The 13,869-nt window shown below is 46.1% G+C and overlaps 1 protein-coding gene across 1 annotated transcript in view; it reads left to right on the forward strand.

The window, feature by feature from the left end:
• Positions 1-1,840: 1,840 nt before the first annotated feature.
• efna2a (ephrin-A2a) overlaps positions 1,841-13,869 on the forward strand; it is a 61,050-nt gene continuing 49,021 nt past the window's right edge. The window contains exon 1 of the mRNA XM_040200011.2: positions 1,841-3,050. Coding sequence (XP_040055945.1) covers positions 2,908-3,050 — 143 coding nt within the window. The 5' untranslated portion in view covers positions 1,841-2,907. The remainder of the gene's footprint in view (positions 3,051-13,869) is intronic.

The following is a 13,869-nucleotide window of genomic DNA, read 5'->3' on the forward strand; positions in this document are numbered from 1 at the left end:
TGTTTAAGTGAGACACATTTCACAGGCGGAGAACTGGCAAGCACCGGGCACGTTCCATCTCCAAAGGTTATCTGTACAGCTTTCTCGTGTCCGAAACCCCACCGCCTCCACCTCCTCCGGGTCTTTGCCATGTCCTGAACCCTCGGGGTGATCCTTCCCTCGCCCGGCGCCGTGTGCACGTGGTCTAATTGAAACCATCTGGGCCCGGGGATCCTGCCACATCTGGCTGCATTTATTGACATTAGTCCTGAGGCCTCTAATCAAGCAAACGCGAGTCCGGTGAGGACTGAATGCTTCTTAGAGACCGTCCTGTATATCATTTGCAACATGATCAATCCCCACAAAAGCCAGTTAGTCACCAGGGGACCGATGGGGTAAATTTGTGTGAGCCTTGAAAGTCCGCTGAATGTGAATGGCTACTTTGTTATTCAGCAGCTTGAATAGACACACATTCATTGTTTTTTGTATTGTTTTTAAGCTCTTGAGCTGGGTGATGATTCATGTGCCTAATAATAATGTACGAGTCAAACTACTGAGCAATCAGACTCAACCGGCTATAAGCTCCAGGATTCATCGCCTTCCTTTTTAAGGAAGCATGTGTCCGTACACGGACTCTGACCCACATTGCTTTCAGATTTAGGATCGCTTAAGAGGCCTTTTATAGCTCAATACACCCACTGCTGTGCAGCTCGCACATTTGACCAAGAAGTTTACTCACTTTCAGGGTGACACTGCAGTGGAGGGGCAAAAGAGCCTGGAGCCCAGATGGAGGATGTCTTTGGTCTATGGCGGCTCCCCTTAAAAAAGAAAAATGCCACCAGTCGACCCACCTGTTTACATATGCACGCCTCAGACAGATGTTGAATTATTCATCCACACGGGCGGACAACATGCAGCTGTATTTGGGTTATGAGGGGGGGGGGGGGGGGGTGCATGGGTTCATTCCGCCCAAATTATAGGCATTACTTTGCAGGCAGAGCAAAGCAAAAGTAGGACACTTTGCAGAAAGGATTCGACTAGAGGCACAAAGAGATGAGGCTGGTGCTGCAGAAAGGTTCTGTTGGGATTAGGGAGGATGGGGGGAGTTTGTACACTGCAGAACATCCTCCTCTCAGTTCAGTCTGCTAAAATGACGATGTTCCTTTTCTATTTTTCAAGGCATGCAAATGAACTTGTTGCAAAATCGTTGTCTTGAATCGATTCCCATCTTTGCCCAGAGTGGATTGATCCGAGTTATCGACGCGCTGGGGAAACGATGGAGCAACAATGTAGTTACTACATCTCCCTCCATCTGCGCTGAGGACAAATGCTTAAGATGGTTATTTATTTTTCGCACGCGGCCCGGACGGAGGCAGCATGGGGGGCAGCGGTCTGTCAGACAGACCTATCTGGAGGTTTATGGCTCACAGGTTTTTAGATTCGGTGATGCCTTCGCTTGCCCTTTGTGCCTAATGGACACTGATGGAAAATGACTCCAGCGATCCATCAGACACCCCCCCCCCCCCCCTCCCTCCCTCCCTCCCTCCCTCCCTCCCCGAGCCCATCCATCAGGCCGCGGCTTTCAAACAAAAGTGAACTTCATGGGTCGCTTTACGTGTCCAGATGCGAGGTCAATAAACCGCCTTCGGGCCACACAGATGGATGTGAAGTAGATTGATACTTAACAATCAAACAAACGAAACTCTCATTTCCAGTTTTCCTCCAGGGATGTAATATGTCCTCGTCATGTGTCTGCACCTTATGTCTTAGGCCAATAAAAGGGTCCGTTTTTCCTCACACGTTTCATCGATTTGTGGATTTTAAACGACCCCGGCTGTGTGTATCACTGCGAGTCAGTGAATCAACCGACCCCGAGTCCCCAGAGGGGGCGCGGGGCGGCACGGCTATAGACCCCGCCCGCGCTAAGATTAAGTGTGTGGGGGGGGGCCGCGCGCAAGTGCGAGATGGAGAGAGGGGTGGAGGTTACTCGCACCGAATCAGGCCGCCGGTGAGTGTCGTATGGTGGAGGTCGCCCGGGAGCGCGCGCACGGATTAAAGCTGCGATCGTCGTTGGTGCCGGTGAGCGTGACGCGCGGAGGCGCACCGGTCGACCGGAGTCACGTTGGTTCGGAGCCGGTGACAGCGGAGGGATCACCGAGTTGAGATGCTGTGAGGAGCTGGCGGTGTGCGCGCAGAGGATGCTGCCGTCTCGCACTTGTTCTTGTGCGATAACTTTGGACTGAAAAATAACGCCAATGGATGTATTCATCTGAACTGCAATAAGAGCAACAAAAAGCTCAAGCGGACGCGGTTTTTGGGGGGAAGGTGGAGAGATTTGCGCGGAGGGGAGCGGAACAAAGCGCGCAAGGCTGTGCGATCCAACACCAATCTGGGTAAACGAATATGACGGCCAATTTTGACGTTGTCTTTTGTCTGCCGATGTGTCCGTCGCTAATAGAATCAGAAACCTCGGGGGAGTTCTGGAGTGTAATTTAATTTTGATATTTCATTTAATTTTACATCCTTGGAGAAACGGAGGGGGGTCTACTTCAGGTGGCGCATCTATCTCCCCGGCTGCGCGTAATGGGAGAAAAGTTTCGGACCTTGCCGAGGAGACGCGCTCTCAGCATCCCGCCGACCGCTCGCTGGTAAATAACATGTGAATCCGCGGCAGACGGAAGTTTAGAAAGTGAAGATTTCAACCATTCAGTATGACTTGAAACCGCCGTGGGATATCGGAACGCGCAGCGAGCGAATTAACGATCCACGAGCCTCCCGTCTCGATTTGCACGGAAACGCGGGGACGGACATTGATGATCTGAAGAGGATTTCTGCAGCAGAAAGCCCGATCCCAGGAAGATTGTAGAGGAAGAGCGAGAGAGATTCCCCCCTCTACCCCCTCCACCCCCCCCCCACCTCACCCCCTGGATGTCTATGATGTTGTGCCAGCTCGGGCACAGGTGTGTGATGGAGGTGGTGCTGCTGACCATCCTGTCCTGGGTGTCCGTGTGGGCGGAGGAGAAGATCATATTTGACAGACACGCTGTCTACTGGAACAGCTCCAACCCCAAGTGAGTTTTAGTACAGTTTTGTGTGTGTGTGTGTGTGTGTGTTCATCTCCCCTCTTTCAAATAAGGGTAAACATCCAGCATGCACGCTGATCCCTGAAATCTAAACACATTTTGTATTTCTTGTTGCTATAAGCTGTCTGCACTCATCGTTTATTTCTCCTTTTATTCAATCTCCCTGTTTCGTCAGTTCGAGCAGAATATTACAATATTAATGTATTTTGCAAGTGAACAAGCAAAACACACGCGCACAAAGTGTGTGCACGTGCAAGTAGCTGTTTGGTCCTCCGGCGCACGCATGGAGCTCCTTTTGTCTTCGACAATGAGGGCAACCTGCCTCCTTTTCTCATCATCAAGAGATGGTTTTCTCTCTCTCTCTCTCTCTCTCTCTCTCTCTCTCTCTCTCTCTCTCTCTCTCTCTCTCTCTCTCTCTCTCTCTCTCTCTTTGTCTGTCTCTCCCACATATTAATTGCAACCACTTGCAAAACCCACGTGCACAGATGAACAAAGGGAGCTGTAAACAAACACACACATGGGCACACTTGCATTAACGGGAACGTGCATGCGGGCTTCTTTAGCTGGGACTCATTGACGTGGGGCAAAGCACACCGGCCTAATGGTTTGTGACAACCCGGCCAGCCTCCCTCTCTCTCTCTCGCTCTCTCACCCCGTTATACTCCCCCTTTCTTCCTTTCTCTCCCTCCCATCTTTGTTTTGACCCTTTCTCTCTCCCTCCCAGGTAGATAAATAAACAGTGGAAGTTCTCCCTCTCACTTGCTCACAGCTGAATTAGTCAGGCCTGTCTCCCCCTCAGACGCACACAAACAAACACACACTGGGCTAACAGGCCTGTCTCTAACTGCATCGCTTCCACAGAAAGCTTCTCAAATATTTAACAGGCAAGGGGGACAGTCTTTCTCTTTCCCTCTCTTCTCTCGCTCTTACTTTTCGTCTATATGTGCTGCTTCTTTCTCAACACACACACACACACACACCTTGCAAACGTCACAGGGTTAATTTAAGCTATACGGACGCTTGCTGGGGGCGCTGTTATTCCGTCAGGGTCGTACGGAGAAGCTGCAGCAGAAAGGGGCCACATCAAAAATGCATTGCCACTAAAGCAATGAGTCTAGGCGCTGGTTGCTTCTCCCCGTTGGACCCTGGCACTGTCATTGGTCACGCTGAGCCGTCTTCTGCACACACACACACACACACACACACACAACTCCGTCCCGCTGCTTTGTGAGGACCTTCCAATGACATCATTCATTCCTTAACTTTGATCCAAAGATGATTCTTTCTACAAACTTTGAGGATTACTCTTCTGCTGCTTTTGAGAAACTGACCCACTGGCAAAAGCTGCTGACGAGACCGACGCGTCATCCCGTTCATGTGAAATGAAGAGAACGGGTCTGATAGTTCAACTTTAAAGTTCAATAGGAAGGATTTTAGATTTTTAGGAAGGACATTGCTTAAATAAAAGACAAAATAAAGCCGGAAATACCAGCAGACAACATCCAGTAGGATTCAAATAAAACAATATAAAATGTCTGTATTCAAATTGTTACGTTAAAACACAAAAGCACTAAAAGCTTGAAAAGGTAAAATCACTGGAGCTGCAGAAGCACGTCCCCTGTGACAGATAAATTAATACATATTAAATTGTTAGGTTGTAAATACTGCTGCATCAATGTTTTGCTGTTACTGGTTTAAACTACTTGCGTATGTAATCCATTGGCTCCCAAATTATAGGGCCAAGTACTTCATAACTTTTATTTTATATCTAATGGCAATTCATTTAGCGTAAAATGACTTGCGTTGCACAAAGTGAAAAATGTACCTGAATATAATTTACTATCAGTCTAAAACGGTCCCAAGTGATGGAAGTGTGGAGGATCAGTAAGCGCTGCTGGAGGGACGCGTCTCCATCTGTTCAAGCAGGACCAGCACCACGTACCGCGCTAACGTGAGAGGCGCCAGACGCCACGTGGACCGGACAAAGGTCATCTGAAAATGTTAAACTCAGTGCACTTTGTCGTGTGCATTGTTCCATGGCACATTTTATGCAAATGAATATATATTACAGATAAAGTATACATATTTCTAAAAGCTTTTACTTGGGCACTATTATTACACGGCTGGTGATTTAGGCACCGGGGACTGATGAGAAGCTCGCCGACTATGCAAGAATAATGGATTGCGTCCAAACCCGCCGCCATTGTCTGGGGCAGCGGAGTGACACCAACATCTGGGGAGATGAACAGCTGCGCGTCTTAATTGATCACACAACATCGAGCACGCAGCTTGTATTGAGCCATCAGGACGCGTTGTCTCTTCTTGTGTTCATCAAAAGTTTTTTGCTCCCTTCAGAAACGGCTTGAGAAGGACGTCCGCCGCGAGGTCACACGTAGGGTTGATAAGCTCCAGGCTGTAGATAAGCTTTCCACCGTTAACAGTTACACAGACGCTACACTTTAAGACGGCCAATATTTTAATATAGTCAACACATCACATCCCTGCATGTGATGTGAAAAGAGGTCACCTGTGGTCGGTTTGTTCTCCCCACTCTCGTTAGCGTTGTTTTCAGCGGCAGCTTTTTAAGTGTTTTTATCATTTATTTTAACAACAAAATAAACAGAGCAGTCCGAACGTCACCGGTGGAGCACAGAACAGCGGTTTAAAGGCTCTGACGCACAGTGGGAGTCAGTGAGGATCTGGGGCCATTTCCCCCCGCGGTGTGTCCGGTACCCTCATCCGTCCATCCGTCCATCGTTGTGATTTATGTGATTTAACTGAACTTATCCTTTTAAGAACTAACATGTGTGGACTACATATTTGACTAATTGCTGAGGTCTTTCGGTTACTCCCATTGACAATTGTCTACTTCTGACAACCTCTGTCTTCGTTCCTCTACTCGCGTTATTTCTGACATTATTCACTTTCCACCACAATTGTTTTTTACCTCATTAGTCATTAGTCGCATGATAAGTCCGACCTGTGTGCCTTGATCTCGACGAGACTAAATAGGATAAGTTAAGCAAAATAAAATGAGTTCAACATCTGTTCCGACCTGAGAGAGGAGGCATACTACAAATTGGCCAAACCCTTTTATATGGAGGGCTCTGGCTCTCAGCAGGCCGATCTCTTTCAAGGTCCTGCTGGATAATAGAAAATGTATGAGATAATCCAATTCAAACAGCTCCGGCCACTTTTGGTCACGGCGGGGAGCGCACACACACACACACACACACACACACACACGCCAGCATTGTTCTCATTCATCCTCTGTGTTGTCCGTCCCAGGATTGGGATGAGATCTGTGGTGCTGCAGAGTGACAAAGTACCAAAACGCACATCGTCACAAAAAAATGGTGCAACACTGGAACGACATTTGGAAAACCTCCCCGGACCCCAACATAGTGATCTATGTCACTTGCCCGATTGTGCAGAACTACTACTGTATATTCAAACACACAAGCTCAAACACAGTCGCACAACGAGCATGGCTGTTCATTTAATGTAAGGATTTCATTTTGTTATTTACCGTGCACACACACACACAAGGGAATCTAGATGCGCACATGCACATCCACCCATACTGGGTCTCTATTGAGTTAAAGTCCATCGTTTTTGCTCTTGTTGGTGGGCACACAAGTGTGCACTTGCTCCCACCCCCCCTCTTTCTGACTCCCAGGCCCTTTTTATAAAGCGTGCAGGTGAGGGGCTTTGTTCACACCAAGCAGCTAATGTGCTCAGAGCAACGGGCTCTCCTCTCACACACACACACACACACACGTATACTGGCTCAATAGTCCAGAAGGAGCACCTTATCTAATCCCATGGTTTATCCTTCAAAAGACTTTCTTTTCCTTTTCTTCTTTGTTCCTGCTCGCTCGTCTCTCTTCATCCTCGTGTCTTTGAGGAACTCCGTGTCAGGGAGAAGCGCCGATGGTTGACAACACTTTCATTCTATGGGGCAGAATCTCCCTGGAGAAACGCACACTTAGACTTCCTCTAGGATTGTGTTGTCTAACGCACACATCACTCACACACTAGTACCCACACGCCGTCCCAGAGAAAGTTTCACACACACACACGTGTCCTTGGGCATAAGCCCGCACACACGCTGTCTTTCTGTCGCGTCCCCGTGGCGCCCGGTGATGGGAGGAGTCCCTCGCGCTTCCTCAGCCCCACCACGCGCACGCGCACAGATCTGCATCCAATTTACATGGAGACTTGTAGTCCAGCCCTCTCGCTCACTGATGGTTTGTCAGACTCAGAGCTGCCCCCCACCCCCCCACCGGGGTAAATCCATCCTCCACCGCCACCACTGCCATTACCACCACCTGCTCCACCTCTGTTTCTGTCCACCCCTCTTCCTTTCTTCTTCTCCTCGTCTTTGAGTCTCCCTATCAAGCTCTCGTCTTTCCGCTCTCTCTTATCTCCTCCCTCCTGTGGTTTCTCCCTCCCTCCCTCCCTCGTCCAGGATGGGGTGAGCATGTTTTTCTTTCTGCAGGACTCTGAAACGAAAACACTGCCCGAGGCAACCTCTTTCTATGCATACACATAAAGCTGCCGTACATCAGGTCACATGTTCTCGCTTTGACCTACATGACTGGACAGTGTGTCTGTGTGTGTCTGTGTGTGTCTGTGTGTGTGAGCTAAAAGTGATACTTTGGGTAATTAAAGTCGGAGGGAGCAAGTGATTTCTCCCAGCTCAGCAGGAGAGGCAGTTACATAACCCGATCTAGCGTTGCTGGTCTTAGTCATCAGCAGATAATGTACAATGATTGGCAGGTGGAGGTCATCTAAATAAGCCGAGCATCCGAGTGGAGCCGTTTGCCTGCAGAAACTAAATGCACTGCCAATTTCCGCCTTTCTTCCCATTGTAGGGATGAGAGTATAAAATATATGTTGCTTGACAAAAGGCTTCCCTGGTTCTGGACCACAGAGGTGTTATTTTGTTTCTGTCAAAGAAAAACTGTGTTCAATTTAAGAGACAGGAAGCACGTGGATCTTCTGAAGAACCGCTCAAAGGTTTTTGACTTATTCTGTAATGCCTGTAAATGCAACTATTTTTTTTTTAATTTAAAAAAACAAACAAAACAAACAAAAACCTTTGTCATGTTGCAGAACCAATCATCCGTCCCACCATATAAACAAAAGCAAAACAAAAGGGTCATCCATATGTTCCTACAGTGCTTTGGCCTCAGGGTCCTCATTGTGGGACATTAGGGCTAATTGTAAAATAATGAAGGGAAATGGATTTTACAATTGCTGTTTAAACGTTAAAAAGCCATTGAGCCCGTGTGGAGATAAGTCGAGAAAAGTGTCTGCGGGCGTAGTTTTTAAGCAGTAACATCAGTATTCTACAAACTGAGTGTGGTTTCATATTGACGCAGGGAAACATACACTGGGCGTTTTTGACAAGGAAAGAAGAAAAAAAAAGCTTTTACCGGAAACGTAAAACCCTTTGAATGTTTCATTAATGTGTCACATGTCATTAAGAGAGGTTTCACCTGTGAAATGATTCATATTCTTCTTATTACAGTATTATATTCTCAAAGGGAATAGAGCCAATGTTCTACCCCATTTCTACTTTGAAAGCTGCTTTTTTCATTATTTTAAAAGCTACAGTGGAAAAGGGTCCGGGACTCATTTCAAAATGATTTGGTCAATAAACACCGCGGTTTTGGTTCTGGGTTGTCAAATGCGAGAACTTGCTGCTTTTCACTGTTTTATATTGTTACAAATTGAGTGTCTTGATGTTTGGCCTTAAACAAAGCAACACCTTTACAGCAAACATATGGGCTCCTCAAAGTGTCAGGTGTAGCTGATTGCATAAATGATATGCAGCGTTTCCACGCAGGTGTTCCAGGTTCAGCGTGCACGCCGGCTCACTGGCACCGCATCATTAGAGTGATTAATTACACTTGTGGTTTGAAAAACCGCTATGACAAATTTGCAATGAAAAAAGATCTGTTTGAAGACGGCAACTTGAGTTGTAAGTAAGAGTGATTTAGTGAAAAAAAAGAGCATTAGCTGCCGTTGTAGATTTTATTGTGTTGACTGTGACAAAATAACTGACAATGAAATATTGCACAAGTTTTTTTTCATTTCATTTTTAACGTTGACAGTCGAACAACAGGCTCAATCAGCTGATGCCCCCGGTGAGGTAGGAAGTCTCTCTAAGGAAACGTCTTAAACAGTCATATTTCTTATTAAGGGTATCGTCATTGTTCTAGCTAAACATTTTTTTTTAAAAATACATGAATTCGGACTGTCCCATGCACATTGTCATCACTAAATGTGACATGGTGTACTGTGTTTCTGTCATTGCTTCAATGTTGTGTCCCTAATGAGCATAGTACTTACAAAGTGTGAGGAATGCACACAGATTTTAAAACAAGTCATTTTGCAAAATCATTAAAGAGAACTGGTTTTATTTTCTGGGCCTTTTTGGTAACAATACCTTGTTTTCCCTTCTATTTCTACCACGTATGACACTTGATCTTCACCTCATTGTGACAAACCGACGGCAACCTGCCGTGCCGATTTGAACTGCCAATCATCCGTTGTGCCGTCTGTCAGTGAATGTAACAATTAGCAGTGTGAAGCAATGTCAGATAGAGAAATATCTCCAGTCTCATGTTTGTATTTATTTATGGCAGCAATATCTTCCCTTCCCATCACATTTTAAGGATTTTATTTTGCAATTGAATGCAGCTCTCTCCTATACTGCAAAACATCACCTTCATCATTTGATCTCCCCGTAGGAGTGAAATCATGTGTTCGGTACGTCAGCGGGGCTCTGAATCTGCGCAGCAATGTGAAATGATGCACTAAACATCCGCCTCATGCGGTGGACCAGGTTCAAAGAAACGGTGAAGATGTTGCGGTGCTGGTGCTTCTCTTGTTACCCTCCGCTAACGAGGTTTGTTGATGGCGGTGATGATGTAAGTGCTCTGAAATAACCTGGAGGGGGGGAGACAGAGAGAGATGCAGTGAACCGGGGGAGAGTGGGGGGGGGGGGGGGGGGGGCTTTAAGAAGCGAGGCCAACAGATATGGATGAAGGGATGAATAACAGAGGATAAAATGGGGGGAAATGGATACACCGGTCCAGCATATGAAAGACGCCCAGACTGCACTCGATACACGGGGAACAATGGGCATTGTCATTCCTGCTCCATCCTTGTTTCTGCTCCCCTCTTAATACTTTTCCTCAGGTCCCGGCTGGTTGTGCTGATTGTGTTAGCCGAGCGACAGAATGGGAGTCTTTCAGTTCTGTCTGCATGATACTCAGTCCTCATATAGACCGGCTGCAGACCGATAACGGCACATACATCCCCGTCGGGCAACGCCTCGGATGAAAATGGCAAAATAAAATGTGAGGTCAAGGGATCTACTTGAAAGATTAAGGCCAGTATGAATGAGCATGAATGTGAAGGACAAACGGCCACTCTATACATTTGTTTAATCAAAAGCAAAGAAAGGGAGATGCAGAGGAATAAGAAGTTGGGGGGGGGGGGGGGCAGAGGAAGAGTACTTCTTGGAGCATGAAGGAAGACGTAGAGCAGCGTGCTTGGAGAGGAAGCAACTTGAAGCTCTTGGTTGGACGTCCCAGCAGGTGGACGTCGAGGGGCCTTTAGCGGGGCGCCTCACTGCCGCGTGCAGCCTTTTAGAATGAGAAGGTTGTCATTTGAGGTGGAGGCAGAGGAGGTGGAGGGGTGAGGAGAAGGATGGCCGCCCTCCCTGTTGTACACTTTGCATCATTACAAGTGAGGTGGTGAGGTGGAGGTGATACCGCTAACTTTCACGCTGACAATTGCAGAGATGTTTTTCTCCTTTTTTTTTATCTTACAGAAAGATTTTGAGATCGCTCTAAAAATATTTGTATCTATTTATTTTTCTTTGGCAAACTACACAACAACATCAAGAGTGTCTTGGGTTTCAGTGTGTGTGTGTGTGTGTGTGTGTGTGTGCGCACACATTCTATGGCGCATGTTTTGGACTAATAATGAAAACCATCAGCGTCCAAAAAAAGTGGGAGTGGAAAGTCAAACCGAAGAAGGCGCGAGTGGATCCTCTGCATTGTAGTCCATCAGACAGAGACAAGGCAGAGAGAAATTGACTAATTCCCAACCAGCTACCGTGGTTCCATCCAGAACGGGGCCACCGTAAACAAACCTCTCGTTTTAAACTATGCTAATGGGACATAATAAGGCAGAACCAACAGATGTTGCTGCACTCTCACAGTTTTGTCACCATTTAATTCTGCTTGGTTCCTGAAGCTGCTGACTAACTCAGCCCCCTGGTTCCTGTGAGACTCTCAGACGTGTGTGTGTGTGTGTGTGTGTGTGTGTGTGTGTGTGCCACCTTCTGGTTCAGTGTGCGTCTCCTCAACAGCAGTATTCCTCTGACCTGTGTAGTAATCCTCACCTCAGGGCTAATTCTAAACAACAACTCTGAGGGAATGATACGAGATAACTGGCCTCTAATCTGAGGACGTGAGGGGAAGTGATGACGGCGGTGGCGGCGATATCGATCACTCCGGCAGGACGGAGCCGATGGCGACGATGAACGTGCCGGCCGCGATGACAGCGGAGGTGTTAACGATAACGAACATGATAGAATGTGACGTCCTTCGGCGTAATCCGGGTTAGTTTTTATCTTCACTCTCAGCTCAGATCTGTAAATTTAAAACCTGACACCTTTTTTACATTTCATATGGAGGACAGATGCAGATTCAACACAAAGCAGTTGTAACAGTTCATCCGGTGTTGTCATGGATGCTGACGGCCTTGGGGGACAAAAGGTTGTTGTTCAGCCATCTGCATTTTAAAGCCCGAGGCTGAAGGCAGGAGTCTCTGAGTCATGTAGGGAAAACTGTTTTCACAGCTTTTCCACACCTGAATTGTTATTTCAGCGCAATGTTTATTTCCCCCTGCGGATGTTTTAATGATGCAGTTTGATTTCATTCTGCTTTTAGAATTTGAAGTTCGCAAACCAGCCGGAGTTCTCTCCCTACATCGAAAGCCTCCGCAGACCAGCTAAGAAACAGACATTTGCATTTATTTACTCACATCAGATCAGATCATGACTATGTATCTAATGATTTCATTAAGATGATGAAAACAGCAGGGAAAGTAACTGTAGTGATTACAGTTTTTGATGAGGAAAATGAGGCTAATGACCTTAATGATAGCAGGAATTACGGAGGCGATGGTTAATGTTTTCATTGGATGTTGATCGCATTAATGACAATGATGATGTGGGTGATCAAATCAAAGGATGACTAAGACAGAACTAGGAAATATGTTTGTCTGACCAGTAAAGACAATACGAATAAATAAATATTTATGTTTGAGGATGACTTTTTAGTCTTTTATATTTTCTTTTACGATCAAAAAAGTCCAAAAACACAGTCCTACATTTGCAAAAGTGAATAAAATGGTCTGTTCCCTGTTCTTTGTCCGTTATAATAATAGAACATGTACACCGGCGTCATCTAGACTCAAACAGTTGATTGATTAAAATCCCGACAGTTGGTATTGTGCACGGTGATGATGGTGATGAGATGATTGCACTTGTACGATAGAGATGAAGGCAGCGTGGGTGGTAGTGGCACTGAGGATGGAGAGAAAAGGATAATATCTTGATCTAGATCTTGTGATGGATATGCTATTGAGCCTACAATTAGGAATGACGTTGACGCTGACAGATGTGTGGTTTCAGTTGTACGGAGAAATGTGAAGGTTTATTGTTATAACAAAAAAAAAGTCGGATTAAGTGAAGCGGGATAAATGATAAAGCGTCGTTTTGCTTCCTGTGTGTATAAAAACCGGAGCGGATGGTACCTGGTGAAGGACAGAAGGATGGTGATGATGAACGATGGTGTAGTTGACGGTAACCATAACGATGATGGCCATCATGCTAATAAATGTAGGATTAAAAGGATTTGACTGAGGGATTATTATGCAATAATGAATAAAAAGGAGGGAGATATTTTCACCACATGCAAAACATTTTTCTGAGGAGGAAGATGGTGACGGAGAAGTAGTTGATAAGTAGGAAAAATAAGGTGAAAATTGTAAAAAAATAAAATGGTTTATTGTGGTATTATGATGAGAAGATGACGATGGCTGCGTTGCTGATGTTAACCCCAACGATAAAACCAATAAAGGAAATGTGCATAATCATGATAGCGATGTCGAGGAGGATGAGGAGAAGGATGAAAAATCCTGAGTTGAATTATTAAAGAATGATAAGCGCTGACGTGTTCTACCATAATGATGCTCGAGGAGATGGACATTAAAGATCACAGCGCTTCCGCTGGGTCGATGAACATGACGTGGATGTAAGAGAGGGAACGGGGAGGATGGAGCTAAAAGCGCACACAAAGGCCTTTTCAGGGCATGATGATGATGGTATGAATAAGGATGACTGGGAGAGGAGAAAGGAAAAGTATATCAAATCCCGAAAAATGATTTTTGAGAGATGATGTAGACGGTGGCTAATCTATTTATAGTTGTTAACAATAAGCACAATGACGCGATGATGCCGATGATAACGGGGACTGTGCTGGTGATGAATATGATGATTATGTTGATGGCAAAGAGTGTGAATAGTAATGGGCGAAACTCACAGGGATGAAAGGACCATGATGAGTCACCTCCTCTGTGCTGTTCTCTCAATTCTGAGGACCCCCAAACTCCATAACTCTTTCTCTCTCTCTCTCGTGAGCACTCTATTGAGTTCCTTCTTCTCGCCTCTCTGTCGCCTCCACGGAAATTGAAGCGGAAAAGAGTTGAGATGAGAGAA

This window comes from Gasterosteus aculeatus, chromosome 15 (genome assembly GCF_964276395.1).
Source record: "Gasterosteus aculeatus chromosome 15, fGasAcu3.hap1.1, whole genome shotgun sequence".
In the NCBI taxonomy this organism is placed as follows: domain Eukaryota; kingdom Metazoa; phylum Chordata; class Actinopteri; order Perciformes; family Gasterosteidae; genus Gasterosteus; species Gasterosteus aculeatus.